This window comes from Chelonia mydas, chromosome 1 (genome assembly GCF_015237465.2).
Source record: "Chelonia mydas isolate rCheMyd1 chromosome 1, rCheMyd1.pri.v2, whole genome shotgun sequence".
Classification (NCBI taxonomy): Eukaryota; Metazoa; Chordata; order Testudines; family Cheloniidae; genus Chelonia; species Chelonia mydas.
Window position 1 is genome coordinate 186,386,415 of NC_057849.1, and position 19,276 is coordinate 186,405,690.

General features: G+C 40.5%; 1 protein-coding gene across 12 annotated transcripts in view; it reads right to left on the reverse strand.

The window, feature by feature from the left end:
- Window positions 1-6,676: 6,676 nt before the first annotated feature.
- ARL13B (ADP ribosylation factor like GTPase 13B) overlaps window positions 6,677-19,276 on the reverse strand; it is an 81,290-nt gene continuing 68,690 nt past the window's right edge. For 4 of the 12 annotated variants that reach the window (XM_043538477.1, XM_037907037.2, XM_043538471.1 and 1 more), the window contains 2 exons: window positions 18,566-18,634; window positions 6,677-9,065 (listed from right to left, as the gene is read on the reverse strand). In XM_043538477.1, coding sequence (XP_043394412.1) covers window positions 8,989-9,065; window positions 18,566-18,634 — 146 coding nt within the window. In that variant the 3' untranslated portion in view covers window positions 6,677-8,988. Of the gene's footprint in view, window positions 9,066-17,459; window positions 17,501-18,564; window positions 19,227-19,276 lie in introns of those variants that run through there. The other 8 variants (XM_043538474.1, XM_043538473.1, XM_037907079.2 and 5 more) reach the window with 7 other exon arrangements.

Genomic DNA, 19,276 nt, shown 5'->3' on the forward strand with positions numbered 1-19,276 from the left:
TATACACACACACAGGTGAATATAGTCACAAAATCATTCACAAGCAGCTCAACAGTGTTAATAAAATCTATTCCATGCTCCTCTTACTACATTGTGTTGCACACCAGAAGCAACAACAGTAGGCTGTCATCACCAGGAGAGCGCCCTCTGCTCACTGGAAAGGGCACGCTGTACACTGCAGCGCTGGTTAATTTCAGCGGAGGCCGGGGTTGGTTACTTTCAGCTGAGCCTCCCTTTCTTGCCAGCCTGGATTTGAGCAGACAGGTTAGTGAAAGGGAGGGCCCAGAACAAGGGCTAAGAGGACCTTCGCTCGGCGCTGCAGAAAGCAGATTTAAAAACAAAAATCCGTTAGCTGGACCCTTTCCCCCCTGCTTCCAGGATTTCATTTCTCAAAACAGCTGGGCACCTAACCCCAGGCCAAGCCAAGGGAAGGAGTAAAGGGGAACTGAAATCAGGCTAGCTTCACCTTTGATCCTGTAATAAGGGCTTAATTCCTGGGGGCACAGTGCCCCCTCCCCCCCACCCACCCCATTAGAGTGGCCCTTCCAGCCATGGGGCTCTCCTCACTGGCTAACCTGCCTCCCCCTCCCAGCCTGCTTCATTAGCCATCTTTCCCTGCATCTCAGGGTGTACTAGGAGTGAATCCCCACCCCCGTATTCACTTACTATACCCAGCATACTGAACATAGCCGTTGTGTGGATAACTTACCCCATATCTTGATGTCTGTACTCTGACCGGTTAAACTTTTCCCCCAGTCGGGGAGATTGCAGATTATTATGTAATCCTTGCTCCACCAGCTCCTAAATCGAATTTTGCACCCCTTGGTAATCTGTACCTTATCCCCTGACAACCAGAAACTTCTATGCTTGAACTCTGTACCGTTTCTTATTTCAACATTATCTTAATAAAATTATTAAATCTACTGCAGAGAAAGAACACATTTGGGTAAAAACAAGCCCTAGCTAATGTGCTGCTGTCTCCAAAGCGCATCTGGCTTTAGCAAAGTATTTAATTGGCCTCCACAAACTTCTTTTCCTCACCTGCAGATTATAGTGATATCAGCCCAAGAAGCCGTAGAATGTGCTTCCTTCCGAGGACAGGCTCAATTGAGATGTAATGACAATGATGTGGTGTGCAACCGAGTGTAGTAAGAGGAGCATGGAATGGATTTTATTAACACTATTGAGCTGCTTGTGAATGATTTAGTGACTGTACATATTGGTGACTTCTTTCTCTGAGTGTCACTGTAATTGGCAGTAAAAGTCACTAGATTTGTCAGTGGTCACTTCGACACTTATTTTCTCACTAGGGAAACCAAAAAGTCATTAATCTAGTGACAAAGTTGGTAAGTTGGCAACACATCTCCCCACAATATGTGCAATCCTGCCTCCTCCACTATCCTCCTCCAAAAATACCTCTGGAACCCGGCTCTCACTCTGTGGTGTCTCCCTGAATAGCTTCATTTGTGTCTGCTTCTGTTGATTCCCTCAGTGGCAGCAGATCCTCTTGGGAACAGAGGGCCCTTCAGCAGCAATCCTAGCGACTGGGGAATCATGGTGGCAACCTCACCCTATAACTTTAAAGACCTGTCTCTTGCAAAAATAAGTGGCTACTAACATCCTACATTGAAATGGTGCAAGTAGCGAAGGCAAGGGAGCACACAGAATAATGTGAGGTTGAGGCCTTATCTCATGGCCAATCAGAGCTAGGAAAGCTCCTAGCCATTTGAGGTTTCTGGCCTCACACTACCACTACTCAGCTTCCATTTCTGGTGTTTCATGAGATGGTGTAGAGTAGAACCTCAGAGTTACAAACTGACCAGTCAACCACACATCTCATTTGGAACCGGAAGTACACCATGGAGCAGCAGACAAAAATAAAAGTACAGTACAGTACTGTGTTAAACGTAAACTTAAAAAAAAAATAAAGCAGCATTTTTCTTCTGCATAGTAAAGTTTCAAAGCTGTATTAAGTCAATGTTCAGCTGTAAACTTTTGAAAGAACTATAACATCTTGTTCATAGAATACTAGAAGATTAGGGTTAGGAGAGACCTCAGGAGGTCATCTAGTCCAACCCTAGCTCAAAATTCAGAATTACAAACATGTTGGGAATGGAGATTGTTCATAACTCTGAGGTTCTACTGTATATTAAAATGAGTGCTGGTTACAGATACCAAGCCAAAAAAAAAAAAAAAAATACAACCCATTTACCAGAAAATCCAGGATGTTTTCAGTATGTTGATAATCCAGCCTCAGAAAGAAAAAAAAAATCAACCAACAAGAACAAGCAAGATGGAAATACTAAATAGTATAGGTTAAACAAGTCCTCTAAAAATAGATAGGATTGATTTTAAAAGAGCTGAATTCGTCTGGTACAGTACTTGGCCTTCAAATTTATTACTTTTGCAATGAATTCCTTTATTTTCATCTTTTTCATTAGCGAGGCTAGCTTTATAAAAAAAACCTAAAAGCATGCCTCCTACAAAATACTGTCACCAAATTTAGAAGCTTGTCTAAGATTAGTCAAACCAAGCCCCAGAGAAAGAGACAGAAGTCAAAATAAAGCTTTATATATATACTCTCAAATATCAACTGCAAAAGGTCTGGAGATTTTTTTTTAAAATTAAATGCCAACTTCTGTAAGATACTGAACGTGGATAAAAATATTCATGGTGAAACATACAGGCCCAAGTTCTTTGCATTGTAACTCCATTAAAGCCAATAATTGATGCCAGAACTGATCTCCTGTTTACCTTACTTATCAAACAAATACCATAAACATTTTGAAAGAACCATCCCACTCTAAACATTTATCAGTCCATTAGTGTGTGGTAGGAAGTCTGCAGCACAGTTCTCAGGATGTTAGAAAGGCAATTTAGTTAAAATACATTACTTTTGCTTTATAAAAATAGACAGACTTTTTGGAATCTTACTAATTAACTTTTTAGCAGAACCTTTGGTGGCCCATGGACTGCAGTGGAAGTTGAGCTCAGCAGTTTTTGAAAAATCAAGCCACAGCTATTAATACTAACAGTTTCTGCACCATAAACAGTACAGTAAGTTATCTGCAGTACTGATTTGGGGGGTTACTTTGGATGAAAAGTTAAACAATGTCCCCTACAATGACTAGAAGTCAAACTAGCTTCTTTCGAGATTCAGGGCTCCATTTCAGGGAAGCAGAAGCGAGGTGGACTAGCTCTCAAAAGCCTCTGGTATTTTCAGAAAGAGGGGCACAAGCCTGGATATCTTGGGCTAGAGAGAGGTCAACATTCAAAAATACCACTGAGTCAGTGCCACCCCTCCGCAACTGTGCACCTGAATCCTCAGAGAGTACTCCCATGTACTCCAAAGAAGGCATGACATTGTGCCAGTGCAGATTTCTTTACTTCTGCATAGTCCAGCTGCAAGGGTTGTGGGGTTTCTCTTCTTCCCCCTGAAGCAAAGTAGAATGCTGGTACCTTGGTGTTTCTCCTTTACAAGCTAAGACACAGGCCTTCAATGTTAGGTATAACACCTGCAGGTGGGCATGGTCCTGGATGGTCAGATGAGGTTATATTTAGCAAGAGTTCAGCAGATGTTACTGAAAGTCTGAATCATATCCAACATATCTTGATTGCAGCGGGTAGCAAATTTAAAGCTTTAGCTGAAAGCTATCCAAAATTTAAAATTACAGGATCATGTAAATAAATGCTATCCTCCTAGAGCCCGTGATGGGGAAGTTGCTGAAAGTTTCAAGATATTTCTTCCTCCCACTGAATAATGAATGTGTTGGGGCTAGATAAATTTTGAGATACTGCTTATGTGCAATAGTACACCGTATCCGGGGAAGGCTGATTAGGAAACAATTTCCAAGAAGCCTGCAAAATATGCCACATTCCAAGGAACAGGAAAATACAGAAATAGATGTGTAAAGCAGACGTTAGCGGTCAAGAGTGAGAGGCAACTCATTTTCTCAAGCATTACAGTATTCTTTTTTGGCACAGAAAGCTATTTGGCCATTCATACAAGAATGAATAAATCTGGCTCTAAACCGATAACTTTAATAAAATGTGAGCTTTCATGCTCCAGTAGTGGGCCAGGCTGACAGATAAATGACTCAACATTGTCTCCATAGGTGCTGACTCCGTGGGTGTTGTGGGGCTGGAGCACCGAAGGGGAAAAATTAGCAGGTGCTCTGCACCACCGGCAGCCAAGCTCCCCCTGCCCCCACCCCCCCATCTCTCCTGAGCGCACCATGTCCCTGCTCCTCTGCCTCCCAGCGCTTCTGACCCGCTGCCTAATGGCTGTTTGGCAGTGCTTAGGACTTTCCGGGAGGGAGGGGGAGGAGTGGGGATGCAGGGCGCTCGGAGGAGGAGGTGGTAAAGAGGCAGGGCAGGGGAAGGGACTTGGGGGAAGGGGGTGAAATTGAGGCAGGATGAGGGTGGTGCAGGGGTGGGCAGAGCGAAAGTCGGCGCCTATGATTGTCTCTGTACAGAATAAATGCTGAGCTGAAGCATGGATATTTATTTTAGAAGTTTGGAGCACAAACATCCATTTCATTCATATAAACACTTATGCCAAATTTTAAAAATAATAGGACTTCTAACCTGAGCGTCTGGATTTCCACTTCTCAAGAAGAGAGGAAATTCAAAATAGGGGCCATACGGGACACTGCAGTCAACCAAGCACAAACAGTTTGGTTTATATAAACATCCTAGGTATGCGGCTTTCAAAAGTGCCCAGCATCTAACTCTGCTTGAGCTGAAGTCAATGTTAGGCCAATGCTGAGTGCTTTCGAAAATCTCATGCTACAGTTTCCCAGTTAGAGATCAATCCATTTTTATGACAGTAGGTGGGGGGTGTTACTGTGTGAAACAGTCACAATCCTATAATCTTTCCTCAGAACCAGTGCAAGGGGAGTGAGGTCAGCCCCATATTCACTGGGGAGCAGGTAGTGCCTTTGCAGCTTGCCACAGTGCATTATTTTCCTAAAACAGTTTGTTGCGGAGTACAGATCACCCTCTAGTAAGTGCCAATGTGATCTTAGGTAAGATAGCAAAGTGTATCCAAACAGCAGGAAAAAAAAAAAAATTGAACATGTCTCTGCCCTAATGGAAACTTTTATTAGCAGCTTTCTAGTCACTTCTGTGAATCTCATTAATGGCATTTCTATTGAAATAATTTAGGATGGTGTTTCCTTTTGCGGTAACAACAGTATCCTGAGCTGAACGAACTCCAAAGGTGGCAGCCAAGGAGACAGTTATCACAAAGTTAGCAACGAAGCACCCTGAAGTTATCATACTGAACATCATTGCTGTCTGAAGTGGCATCACTAGGCCAAGAAGCACGGCTTTCAGGCCAAAATATATATGTGTATGTTTGTGAAGGAGAGAGAGAAGAAAAACAAGTACAGAATAATCTCCAGCTGGTAAAGTTATCATTGTGTGTACCTTTCAATGGTAAGATTCTGTGCAGTGCTTCTAAAAAGCCCAGCACAGAACCACAGCCCGAGGGGGTGGGGGCTAAGATGGCTTTAAATCCTACAGGGCTGTCTAAGTTACCCCAAGCCTCCTCATGTTGTCTTATGGGGCAGAGGGCTGTTCAGAATCTCTGCAATGCTGCAGCCTTTGCAACTGACACCCCCAACATCCTCTTGATTTGACAACTATCTACAACTGCCTTTTGCAGTTCTCACCCTGTGGGAAATCTTCTAGGACCTCTGTAGATTTCTCTGTCCCCTTTAGCCATCATAAACGGCTGCAACAGGGTGAGGATCTCATCCAAGGTGTCTAATGTTATGAGTATCCATTATTTCAGATCCAGTTTTCTCCTGTTCCCATGTTAAGCGTGGGGTTCCCTCACTTATTGTAAATGTACATGAAAAATGATAAATCAGAAAAATGTGGCTGTAGACAACGTGAATCTTTAATGATTGCACTGCACTTTTGGAACACAAAGTTCTAAATATTATTTACACTAAAAAAAATTAAGCATTTCAGTAAACTTTGTGTCCTCCTTCCCTTCCCTTATTTGGAACAGGGTGAAAGGGGTTAAAGAAAAAGATTGATTTACCTTTTGAATCATTAATTACATTTTAACATTAATCTAGCATTTGCAGCCACTATTTCCCATATGTTATGAAGCCATGTGGGGGTCTTCTCTCACCTATCTTTTCGCATGTCCGATAAAGAAATTAAAATGTTACATAGATAGCGGCTTTATCTAAGAGAACAGCTGCATGTGCAAATCATCCATGTATTTAAGAGCAAGTGCTCTTAAGAGTTGAATACATTGATAAATGCACAAGGATAAAATCTCAAACACACAATTTAAGACAAATACAGAACTTCACTAGCCCAATTTTATAGTTTGCTCAAATCTGGTAGTACCTCCTACTGTCTCAAAGATTAATAGTTAAGTGCACTAGTGAGGCCTCAAGAAGTATTTAAAATAGAATTTTTTTATAATATACGACAAATATAAATATAGATCTATAATTGTCAAAATACATGAAGTACTTATTGTGGCTGGGTTTTTTTTGTTTTTGTTTTTTAATTTGTTCACTTTCTCACTAATTCATGGTATTTAGCAATGCAAATTGCAAAATGGTTACCACAGTCATTAATAAGAATTCATGAGGTTCTTCTGTACTTGCCCCCCAAAAGTATTTAATATGTAATAAAGAAAACACTTAGATGCTGTACATTAGTTTTATTCTATACACAGTGACCGTCAACAAATAAAAAGCTGATGTAGTATAAAATAATGAGAAAAACAATGCAGTCAATTACAGTACGCTTTCATATATAAAACTGTATGAAAAATATTTCTAGTAATTTGTTCTCATAACAATATAAATTTATTTTAACAGTAGAAACAAATTTTGAATATGAGAAATTTCATTGTTTTAAGTTTCAGTTTCTCATTTAGTTTCCATGCCAGCTTTCTTTTTAGTTGCACTTTAAAAAGAGAAACAAAGACTTTCATTAATTTAATTTGTTTTGCATATAGATAAAGAAAAAACTCAAAGGTCAAGATGAAACTGAAAAAAGTGTCAAACTACAGTACATAGACCCTTCAAACCAAAGGAATGTGTATGACAAGGTAACTAATTACATGTATGTGTATGACATGGTAAGATTAATGGGATCATGCGTGTAAACTTTTAAGGAAAGAATGCTAAATATTAAGACATGTTTATTGAAAGCAAGCCAAAGTACATCACAATAGTATCATTATTTACTCAAACAGAACCCTGTCACCATACCAGACCCTGTTACCACTACCAGGGAAGCATTCTCCTGCTATTTCCAGTCACATTCAAATGGTTTTATACATACCCATTACTCACTGAATTTGAGTTCTCTCTCTTCCCAATGCAATACACATCCTTAATGTTAGTGACGGTTTTGCTTTAGTTAAAACAAACTAATATTTTAAACCATTAAGTGAGGGTTACATTTCAAAAGAATTGTGTGGGGTTTTAGCTGTCACTCCCATTGACTTTAACAAGAGTCATGTGGCTAAAACCTCATGCAATGCTTTCAAATGTTAAGGTAGCTGATGAATATATTTCACTGCATTATCACGGCATAGTGTTTTTTGCTAGTATGAGATGATGGGAAGCTGGTAGCGTAACAGAAAGTCACCATTGCCTGCCTATTCCAAAAACCTTTGATTTAGGACCTGTGCTTTTTTCACAAATGCTTTCAACCTCACTGTAACGTTGTAGGGAAGGTTTTCCAGTCACCAGCAACTAAGTAGTAAAATTATACGTACACACATGGTATAGAAATTATTCTCCCAAATGTAACAGAATACAAACTTATATCAAAACATTTGAAGTACAGTAAATCCAATTCTTTCCTCCAACACACCACTCCCTTTTAAAAAAATAAATATGAGAGGGGCACATTATTTGGAAGGTTAGAATTAGGCTCATTACATTGGCTTAAAAATCTCTGCTTTTTACATTTTCAATATGACATTTTTAGTGTTTTATAGAACACATTAAACAGACATGTATGCTAACTGATTTGATTTTTCACCAGAATTCTTAGTTGAAATGAGTTCAAAATTTCAATTGTGTGCAATTCTATCTTATAGCACATAATATAATATTCAATTAAGATATTTGAAAACATATTTACTATGCATATCAACTCCCATTTAACAAAACAAAAGAAAATGATCCATAAGAAGAAAACTTTTAGACAGTCCATTCAAATACCATAATTATGTGTAAAATCCGTTTATCTTAAAAACGCCAGAGACTGCCAGAAGGGCAATATATGAATAATTAGGGCAACTGGTGACATAAATCCCAACCAAAATGTATTGCTATTATAAAGTAAACATAAAAGTCAATATATTCATATGGGTAAAGCTATCAACAAATTTCTAACACTTCCTAGACACCATTTTGATGGCGAGTAACAGGCATTAATGTTAAATCAAATTCCCAAATAAAATATTAGAAAAAATTATAAAAATATAGTTAACATTTGTAGCATATAATTCTCTATATTCACTCTAACATGCACACATCTTACAAAATGCCTTAAAATTATTAGCTGTAGAAATATGGATTACTACACAACATATGAATGACAGTCTTGATGTGCACACCCAATCCATTTGCATTTGGTCTTGAAGGTGTTTTTCTTCAGGGTTATAGCTATACAGTCTGGCATGTAAACCCCAATATGAAACCCAAGAGTACTAACCTGATCCCAAATTCCACGTGCATGCAAGTGCTCTCAAACATTTCTGTTCTCCATGTCCCTGTTAACCCCTGAAGAAGAGCTGGTGAGAATGTGAACAGTAACTAATAAGCCAAGTAGAAAATCTCATCAATCCAGTCCAGTAGAACTAACCCGTGGCAGAAAAGAAAATGGGTTCTTATTGTCTCATCTCACAGCAACTTTTTAAACAGTATCAAGTTTTCTTCAAGTAAGAAAAATTGCTATAATTTTGTGATTAAGTTAAAAATGTAAGATGTGATCTGGTTAAGAAATGACATCATGGGTGTCACTGTTAGGTCTCTGCCGTATAGTCAACGGAGGTAGCGGCTTTCCATAGAAATCTACATAAAAAACATACCAGAAGAAAAACATGTTAGAATCGAATTTACATCATCTTTTTCAAAAGGACAGATTAATTCTGTTGAATTCTTGCTGCTTTAAAAACCAGGCAGACCACAATTTTAGGGCCAGATCCTGCAAAACAATTACTACCCTGTGTAGCATTTACTAATGCTAGTAGTACTATTGATTTAAATGGGCTTAATCACATTATTAAGCATTATACCCGATAAAAAGTGTTTGTAGGACCGACCATTTAGAAAAACATCCAAACACAGCACTGTTGAATACTGCAGGCATATACAGGCCTGACTAAGTCTAGCAATTATGCAACTGCAAAAATCAGGGACAGGGACACCTCTTCTAGTAAAGAAAATTAGGTCTAATTTTTCAAAAATGACCAGTGATTCTGGGCACCTGACTTCACACACCTTAAACGGGGCCGGATTTTCAGAAAGTACTGAATGGCCACTCTCTGACAATCCAGTGTTCTAATGGTGTCTCAATTTGGGCAGCCAGACATTAAGGTATCCGAAATCACTAATTACTTTGGAAAATGTAGGCCCCAATCTTTAATTTTGACACTACAGCGTGTGCACGCACACGCGTGCGTGCGTGTGTGTGTGTGTGTATTTCTGCTTCTTGGTCTAAACATCACCAATAAAAATAACTTCATGAACATGTGCTGCTATTACCAAGTTCATTTTTCATTTTCTGACCATATTGACATAGGACCACAACTCACATAGACATGCTCGAATGATCGGATGACTTGATTGGGTGACCTAAAATTATGGCAAATTACAGGTATGCCATGTTGCTCTGGTAAGATATAAATATTTCATATGAATTAAAAATGGCAGTTATTTTATGCTTGATTATTATGTTTCCTTGCTCATATAACTTCTATTATAGGGTATTCATGTTTACAGTGTCCAGGTTAAAAATCACTCATCTTGGTGGTTGTTTTGCTCAAAATCTCCAAGTCATTGTACAATACATATTAAGAAATCAGTACTTTGGAGTAAGCCTACTAATGGATTGTAAGAGTAACTTGGAAACAATAACTAAAAAAAATCAATATATGGTGGTTAGATTACATGGTTAGGCTTTATTTTGTTTCTCTTTCCTTGGAGGAACTGCTCAGTTCCTTCAGGAAGATGCATAGACCAGATCTTCTGGTCTCAGCTATGTAAAGTCCTGGAAACATGCTGAACACTGCACATTCTGAAGAAGACAGAACTGAATAGATAACACCACTTAAAATAATAATAAAAATTGAGAATAATAATTCATAGGTGACAGAAATTGGCAAGTGCTACCCAGACCTTGCAAGAAGAAGGTATAAAAATTAGAATTGCTGGTGTGGTCAAAATGGCATTGCTCCTCAATGTTTGTAGTTTTCAACTGTGCCGTTTAATGAATTACATACATAAAATTTGATAGAATTTGACTGAGAACTCTTCTTTTATTCTCCTCTAAGTGAGTATGTGTCCAAAAATCTGAAACCACTTATATTTTAGTTCTTATAACAATCATGCTAGCCCTCTGAATCGGATATTGTAATCATTTTTAGCCATCAGTGCAATGAGTTTGCTGCCAGCAATGGGTTTTCAGGTGCGAAAATTTGCTTTCCAGCACCAAGTTACAAGCATGACAAAACAAGGAAAGAGATCCTGCCTTACATAAACAGTTATTTTTACAAACTTCCATGCGAATTAGTATATGCAAAATATTAAAAATAAAATAAAGTGTCAAGAATGGTTGGTAACAAGAAACAGGTGGAAAACAGGAAAATGTACAAGCAACTTTTTGAACCCTTTGAATCTCAATTTCAGTAGTACTGACAATGGAACTGTAAATCTTAAACCAATTATAGCTTGCCATTGCAAATTTTCAAATTTTTTTTTAAACTCACAATATTGAATATATATTCCAATTCACATTAAAAATATATGCCTTTACAAGAGTTTTTATCTATAAATGTAATGACCTGTGGTGAAGCAGTTTTTAGGATCTAGAACTAACAAAGGCAAGTAAATTCAGGTCTTACTCCTTAAGTACATGTATACATGTTAGCAAGATCAGGGTTTTATTTTTCCCCATTGTACTTAGGATAAGATCGGTTACTGAAGACTAGTTTTACACTGATGTAAATTCATTGAGTTACTCCCATTTTACAGCAGTGGTGAGAAGAGAATCAGGAGCACAACATTGACAGAACCATTTTGAATCCTAACAGGGTAAATGAAAGCTTTTGAGAGGCTTCTGTTATAGTCAGCCTCTCACTAAGTAACTAAAAAGGAATTTTAAGAAGATTGGGTTTGGAAGGCAATTTAAGCTCCTGCAGATAAAATAGGTTGATGATTTATGCAAATACATCCTTCATCAGGAATAATGTGACATTCATTTACAAGTGTTGTGCTACAGTAACTTGCATAGTTGGCAAAGTTTCAAACTTTAGTTAAAATAATTGCTTAATTAAAGTTTCATATAACTGGCTATACTGCCTGTTGGCTCTGCCTAAACATCCTGCATACAACTCTCCACAAAGAATGATGGAAGAATGATAAGATTCAGATCCTAAATAACCTGATCATCATGTTTACTGTATGTTACTATAGTAAGTCAACAGTGGTAAGAAAAAATTTTATTCTCTGATAACACTCAAACAGCATTATAACCAGAGCCTTGCAGGTTTCTTTTACTGCATGGTACACAGTACTGATTTTTAGATCTCTCTATATTGCCATCACTGTACTATGTGTCTACTACACATCTAGAAATAGTCCAACATTTTTAAAAAGATAGATACAAATATTTCAAATTACTCTCCTACTCTTACTAACATAGAGTCACACAAAAGTGAATAGGAATACTAAGGGAGCACTTGTGGTATTTCATGAGCATAGACAGAAACTAAAGCCACAGAAGTCACATTTAAGGGGATGGAGGCTTTAGATTCCCATATGATGTGCTTGCTTTATTGACCTATCAAATATTTTTATAATACATTCTTTACAAGTGACTTGGGTAAAAAAACATGTTATAAAGTTATGACTGTGCATGAGTACGAGATGCTGTTTGAAGTTTAACAAATTGGTTATTTTCAGTGGCTTTTTTCTCGGCTAAAAGGCCCCAGAACTACTCTAAGGGCTTGTCTACATTACCGGGAGGATTGAAGGGCAGCGATCGATCCAGCGGGGGGTCGATTTATCGTGTCTAGTCTAAATGCGATAAATCGACCGCCGAGCGCTCTCCCGTTGACTCTGGTACTCCACCAGAGTGAGAGGCGCAGGCAGAGTCAATGGGGGAGCATCAGCTGTCGACCAACCACAGCGAAGACACTGCGGTAAGTAGATCTAAGTACATAGACTTCAGCTACGTTCTTCACGTAGGTGAAGTTGCGTAACTTAGATCGAACCCCCCACCACCACCCCAGTGCAGACCAGGCCTGAGTAGAGCACCTGCAAAAAGAATTCTCTCATCCTACAGTAATTGTGGTTCATTGAGATATTGCAGTTTGTGTGGATCCCACTGTAGGTGTGCATGTACCTCATGTGCATGAGATGGGATTATTTGAAAAGCAGTGTCCGTTGCCACCTTGTACTCTTATGAGAGGGTATAAAGGATGCAGCACCTGCAACTCTCCCCAGTTCCCTTGCAATTCAAAGCCTGGGCTAGCTCAAGACTGTGAAAAGCAGGGATGGAGAGCAGGTTGTGAGATCCACACTGACTACCTCATCTTAAAGGAACTTGCAGTAACTGTCTGTTAAGTAACCTTTCTTCTTTGAGTTTGTGTCAGTGCAGATCACACTGCAGGTGACTGGCATGCTGTATTCCCTCAGGATGGTGGAGATGAAGCGTTTCAACTGTATCAGTCCAACAGCGACTGTAGAACTGCTCTCCCGACCTTTCCACCTGATCTAGCTGCTGACTACAAGGCACCATGTTTGACAAAGGAGGTTACTTGTTGCTGCCGTACAGATCTCTGATATTGGCACACTTGTGAAGCAAGTGGTGGACTGTTGCTTATGCTCCGGTTTAGCATGCTTTGCAGTTTGTTGGGAGAGGTACAACATCCAAATGGGAACACAGCTTCATTGCGATATCCTTCATTACCTGCAACATGGCCTTTAGAAAACCCTGGCTGTGACTAGATATAGACAGCGTGACAGTCTGAACAGCTCAGTCCTCGAAACATAATAAAGTAAACTCCTGAATACCTCTAGTGTATGTAATTTCTTTTCTCACAGTTCAGTATGGCTTTGGGAAGAAAACTGGAATGTTGATTGCTTAAGGCGGTCTCAGAATTTCAACTAAGAAAGAAACTTATGGGGGGAGGGCAGGGGTATCAGCACCACCTTTTCGCTACGGAATGCTGTATGGATAGAATCAGCCATATGTGTTTGAAGCTCCCTCACTCGTCTAGGTGAAGTGAGAACCACTAGGAAGACAGTATTCAGAGCAAAGTGATGCAAGAGCATTCTGAGAGAGAATAAAATGGAAACTCTATGAGCCTCAGGGTGATTATACTGAGGTCCCAAGCAGGGGGTAGGTTTTCTGACCTATGAGTAAGTATGTTATTACACTTTGAGAAACTTCAGTACTGAAGATGGATGAGGAAGGGAAGTAGGTAGGGGGGAAGATAGGGAAATGAATGGGATAGCCATGGGCAATGATGTTCAACACCCACTTATCTGAAGCAATATCAGACCAAGCCCGATGGAACAGGCAATGTGGCTTCTTAAGATGGCTGCTGTCTCCTGATCATTTCTGATGTGGTTCCTGACATTCCTGTCAAATCTGCTGTTTAGCTGCTAGGGTTATGGGGGCGATGGAGGAGGCAAATGATCTCAAGTATTGCAATGGTTTCTGCGGTGGGTAGACCCGATATCTACCCTAAAAACAGGGGTGAGCCTGCTATCTCTCTGTTCAGGCTGATATTTGTAGGGCTTCCTAGAGGGGGTAGTGTATAAATCCCTAGTGACCCCAGGGTGGCCCTTAAATTTTTCAATGACTGGAGTGCTTTGTCCGTTCTTTTGCTGAAGAGCTCATTCCCTCGAGCAGGTGGTCCTATATGGTGTCTTGGATCTCCTTTGGTATTTCAGATGTCAAGAGCCATGGTCACAACTGTGGCCATATCAGAGGCATCTATGGCTGCCCACAGAGCTGTTCTAGAAACTGTTTTCGCATGTCAGGAAATTACATCTGGCAAACAACTCGTCTTAGTTTGCCGCACAGACTTGCAGTCAGGCTGATGAGTAGACTTTGCACCCATAAAGGTCCAGTTTTTGGGGGTGTTTGTTCTTGGGCTTGCCTTTGTTGAGTTTTGACTTTTCTACCTCTGATGTTGGTGGTCTGGGTAGTGATGTCACAAGGGAGCCTGTTGTCCTCCTCTTCCTGGAGGTACAAGAGGGAAAGCTGCTGTGAGACACCTCAGATGGCAGCCCTCATTCAGGCCAGCGTGGCCAGGGCAACATGTTATACAGGTACTGGCCAGCTGCAGCTGTTGGCCCAATGCCACTCATACCTCCTTTGCAGCAGTGCCCTGAGAGAGGGATCTCTGGTACAAGCTGTAGGGTTGGCTCTCAGAAAGTAGAGAACCATCTTTGCTCAACACCATGGAGCAGGCGTAAACCAGAGATGGTGAAGAAGAGTAAGACCCTTCAAAATGACAGTGCCATGGAGTAAGGGCTCAGATCCAATTCTGGTGCTGGGTACTATCCTGATACAAATGATGTCCCCAGAGGGGATCTCAACAGTTGAGAAAGCATACATAGGACTTGTAATTGGCAGGGTGGTTGGTGCTGGTGCCTTCATTGATACTAGTTTACTGCATTTTGCTCCTTCCTCAGACGCTTTGACCTTGGAGGAGTGAAGATGCTTCTCCTCCCTATGGGATGGTGTCTCCTGATGCTCAGAGCTGTGTTTGAGCTCCACTTTCTTTTGGTCTCACCGCTCTGTTGGTGCACCAGTGCTGGCTCCAATGATGACACTGTCTGAGCCAGAGGCGCCGCTGCCAAAGATGGGGTTGTCAACACTGGCGTCAATGTAGTGGTGACCGGTACTGAAGGACTTGGTCAATGTCAACATAACCAGTGCCAATTTTGGCATCATCTTTCCTGCCATTCTTTCATTACTGGACTTTGTGATATTACTCCTGAGGGCATTCTGCACCAAAAAAATAAAAATTCTGCATACAATATTTTAAAATTCTGCAAACTTCTGCACATTTTATGCGTCAAATAAACGTGGAGGCTCCAGCATGGCACTGAGGAGCACAAGCCACTGGCTGCACAGAGATGGGCGATCACTCTGCAGCTCTTCCACTGCCCTTCCCTCTCCCCCCAGGACATGGACTCAGCAGTAAGGCTGCACCCAACCCTGACACAGCACATGGACCAGGCCTGACTCAGAACCACCCCAAGGCCCTGCCCCTCTGTGCCAGGTCCGCGAGGTGTGGGCAGGCAGGCTCGGCCCGGCAGGATCCAAGTGTGGAGGGGCTTAGTGTAGGGGCATTCAGGTGTGGGTGAAGAGGGTTCAGTATGGGGCAATCTGGGTGCAGGATGGGATCTGGATGCACTGGGGTTTGTTGGGGGCTTCTGGGTGCAAGGGTAATGTGACTCTGCAGGGGAGTCCAGGTGAAGGTGGTTGGAGCTCAGTGAGGGTCTGGGGGTGGGGGAGATAGAGTTTGGCAGGGTGTCTGAGTGTGGGGTTTCAGATACTGTGGGGAGTGGGGCTCAGAGGTGGGGAATCCAGGTGCAGCTAGCTGGGGCTCGGTGGGGTGGAGATCTGCGTGTGGGCGACTTGGCAGGTTGGTCCAGGTGCAGGGGGAGTGGGGCTCAGCATGGGGGGTTCTGGACAGTGATCCTTCCCCCTGCAGCTGAGGAGCGATGGGTGCAGGAAGCAGGGGCAGCTGCAGAGCTTCCTGCAGCCTGGGGAGAAATCTAGGGGTGGGTCTGACCAACTCTGGATGCTGTTCAGGGGAAGAGGAAGTTCTGTCCAGCCCAGCTGGGACTACCAACTGAGCCCAGCACTGGGCAGGAGGCACCAGCCGGGTCTTCCCCAGTCCAGCCTCCTGCCTCACAGTGATTTACCATTCTGCTGGCTGCCCTCGGCACCCAAAACATACTGCTGGAGAGGGCTGCATGACCACTCTTGTGGCTTCCCTTTGCTTCACCATCAGAAAGTCATTTTTCTGCAGGGAAGCAAAGAAATCTGCAGGGGACATGAATTCTGTGCATGTGCAGTGGTGCAAAATTCCCCCAGGAGTATGATATGGTGTCTGCTCAACAGAGCACTACCTAATGATAACTCTTTCAGTTGCTCTTTGGAGGTGGTCATCTCCTCTGCCTCATGGATCGCTCAAGTAGGTGTAGCTTCAGTCATGCATCCCTAGACTTGAGAGTCCTTGGGGAGAAGCATTTGGATACTGAACACCTATTAGGAATATGGTTCTCCCCCAGACAGAATAGACATCAACTATACCTATCAAAACAGGGATGAATCCGTCACAGGTTGGGAAGGGATTAAACTGTGAAGGTTTGGAGTCTGCCATGAGAGTGCGATTAGTGAAAAGTACAGAGGAGAGAGCTTTTTAAAAAAATGTTCAATGACGGGAGCATGAAAATAAAGATTTCTTCACAAAGTTGGTTGAAAAGAAATGATTTAAAAGTCTCTAAGAAAAGTAGTGGGTTGAACATTCACCAGGTTCTGTCTTGCTGCCATAGGCAAAAAGAAGGAACTGAAGGACTGTCACAGCCGTTCTGCCCTTTATGCCCTAGCATGGGAGCATGAGGCAGCACAGGGACCATGGTAGCCCCAAGAGACACTGTTAACCATGTGATCTCATGCACCGGAATGCCTAAAGTGGGATTCACACTAACATACTCGAAGAAGAACTTCAGTTTTTAAACTTCAGCAAATATTATATATAGCTGGGGACAAAAGGACCTGAAATCACAAAACACAATGGATTTCATTGCTCTAGGATTTAAAAAGTTGTTTCACAGAGTTAGTTACTGGGAAAATTTTGCACTAGTTAAATAAATCCCTGAGAACAAGGGTAAACAATGTTTTTGCACTTGCTTAGATCCAAACTCCCATGGTCTTCAATGGATACCTCCAATCAATAGGAGTTCCTCTCAAAGCATCTTTCATTCAAGGATCTCAAAGTGCTTTTAAAGTATTATCACAATTTTACAGATGGGAAAACTGAGGAATACAGAGGTTAGGTGACTTGTCAAAGGTCACACACAACCAGTGGCAGAGCTGGGAATAGAACCTTGGTCTCTTGATTTCCAGTCCCGTGCTCTAGCCACAAACCAGAAAGTCTCACTTATGAGCAAATCAGATATAAGCAAAGAATAAGACCCCTTCCCTTCCCTCCCTACCTCTTTTCTGGCTTTTCTTTCTCTTTCTTCTCTTTAAACTCCTTAAAAGAAGAGTAAGATTGTTTTATGATAAGATTTGATTAATATAAACTACAGATTACTTTTTATTGCACGTAACAGTGTCTCCTGTAGAAAGTAAATTTTTTCTTTTAAAATCTCATTTCACTTATATCCATTTGATCAGAATTTGAAAAAACACTAACATGTAAGAAAAATAACCTACGCTATAAAAGCCTCTGTATGGCACTGGGAACAAGCTGTAATACCAGACAATATAGAAAACATCTCTTGCAGGGTCTGCCATAAAAGGAGATGTTTTATGCAAACAAAGAATACTGAAATTATTTCTGCCCTAAATAAATATTTAAACTGTTATTAGAATTAAGAGAAATAATAATTCAGCTCAAGGAGGAAAAGTTAAAACCAGGAATCTCCTACATTTTAATACAAGTTACTAAGCTTAATCCTCCCAGCATTTGCAGTTTACAGGGACTTTTCCTATTACAGTGTAAGCTATCTAATTCAAAGGTGCACAGATGCCTTTAATTTTCATTCTGGCAATAAAATGTATCCAGATCTATGCCACAGTACACATGGATGATGCCCATAACAAGTTACCTTTTTTTTTTAAAAAAAAATTAAATGCAGTTTTGTTTTAAAATATTTTGGAACTGTCAAATTATAGTTCCTCACATTCAGGATGTTGCCAATACATATGGAAAACTGAAATGTATACCTGATTTACTTCTAAGCTTAAAAAAAGTTTTAAACTACTATGAAGTAAAAAAAAAAGTGTTTGATTTTGAAATGTTTAGGGATGGGCCCTGTTATTGCAGTATTATATGGCATATCATAAGAGGTAGGTGTATGCTATTATACAAACATCCTCAAATGATTTATGACACCACAAGCTGCTTTGAACTCCTATTGGGGGAAAAGGAAATAAAGAGAACACACATTAAAAAGAAGGAACTTAAAATCAAAAAGATGCTTTTAACAAGCAAAGGGTTAGTTTTTGGTTGAAGGTATTAAAGAAATAAAAAGGTGAAGAATGGAACGAATGTATAAGAGAACAACGAATAGTGCTCTTTTTTAAAAAAAATTACCAGTATGACGGGTTTCACCAAGAGGTTCAAGTTTTCGAAGTCTATTAACTTTGGGGGTTCCCCAGCCAACTAAAGAAAAACAAACACATTAAAAAAACGTACCACTCTGTCAAAATATTTGGCTCTGAAGAAAAGCTGGGAGGAAGGGGGAATCTTTCTCCTCAGGAGACAAGAAAGTATCAGGGGGTGGGGGAAGGAATACTTTATACATGGTGTATTAGTGAATCCACTGAAAACAAAATATTATTTAAAATGCAATGTAAAGCAGCAGTGAAAAATATCTTAATATTTTAGAGAATTGCACTTATTGAATTTTCTTGCACTTTTGTTAATGCAACAGACAAAAACACTTTCCCTGTTTCCCCAGTTTTACACTTTCAATCTAATACTAACTGCATACACTGTAAGAGATTCCATCAATAGATGTAGATACTGAAAAAGTTACCCAATTAAAAGCTGGAAGAACAGTGTACTTCAATCAGATAGGAGAAGCAGATCATCCTGAAAATCAGGACACTAGCCATTTGTAAGACAAGATATCTAAATCATCTCTGAAATATTTTTGTACCTGCCTGTTAATTGCTGTAGGTACCATCAGTATTTTTTTTTCCTGTCATAGAAGTAATGTTCAAGTTATACCAAGGTGCATGATTTCCAAGATCTGTGAGGAGTTCAAAAGATTAAGTTTTCTACTGGCAGTTTTACATATTA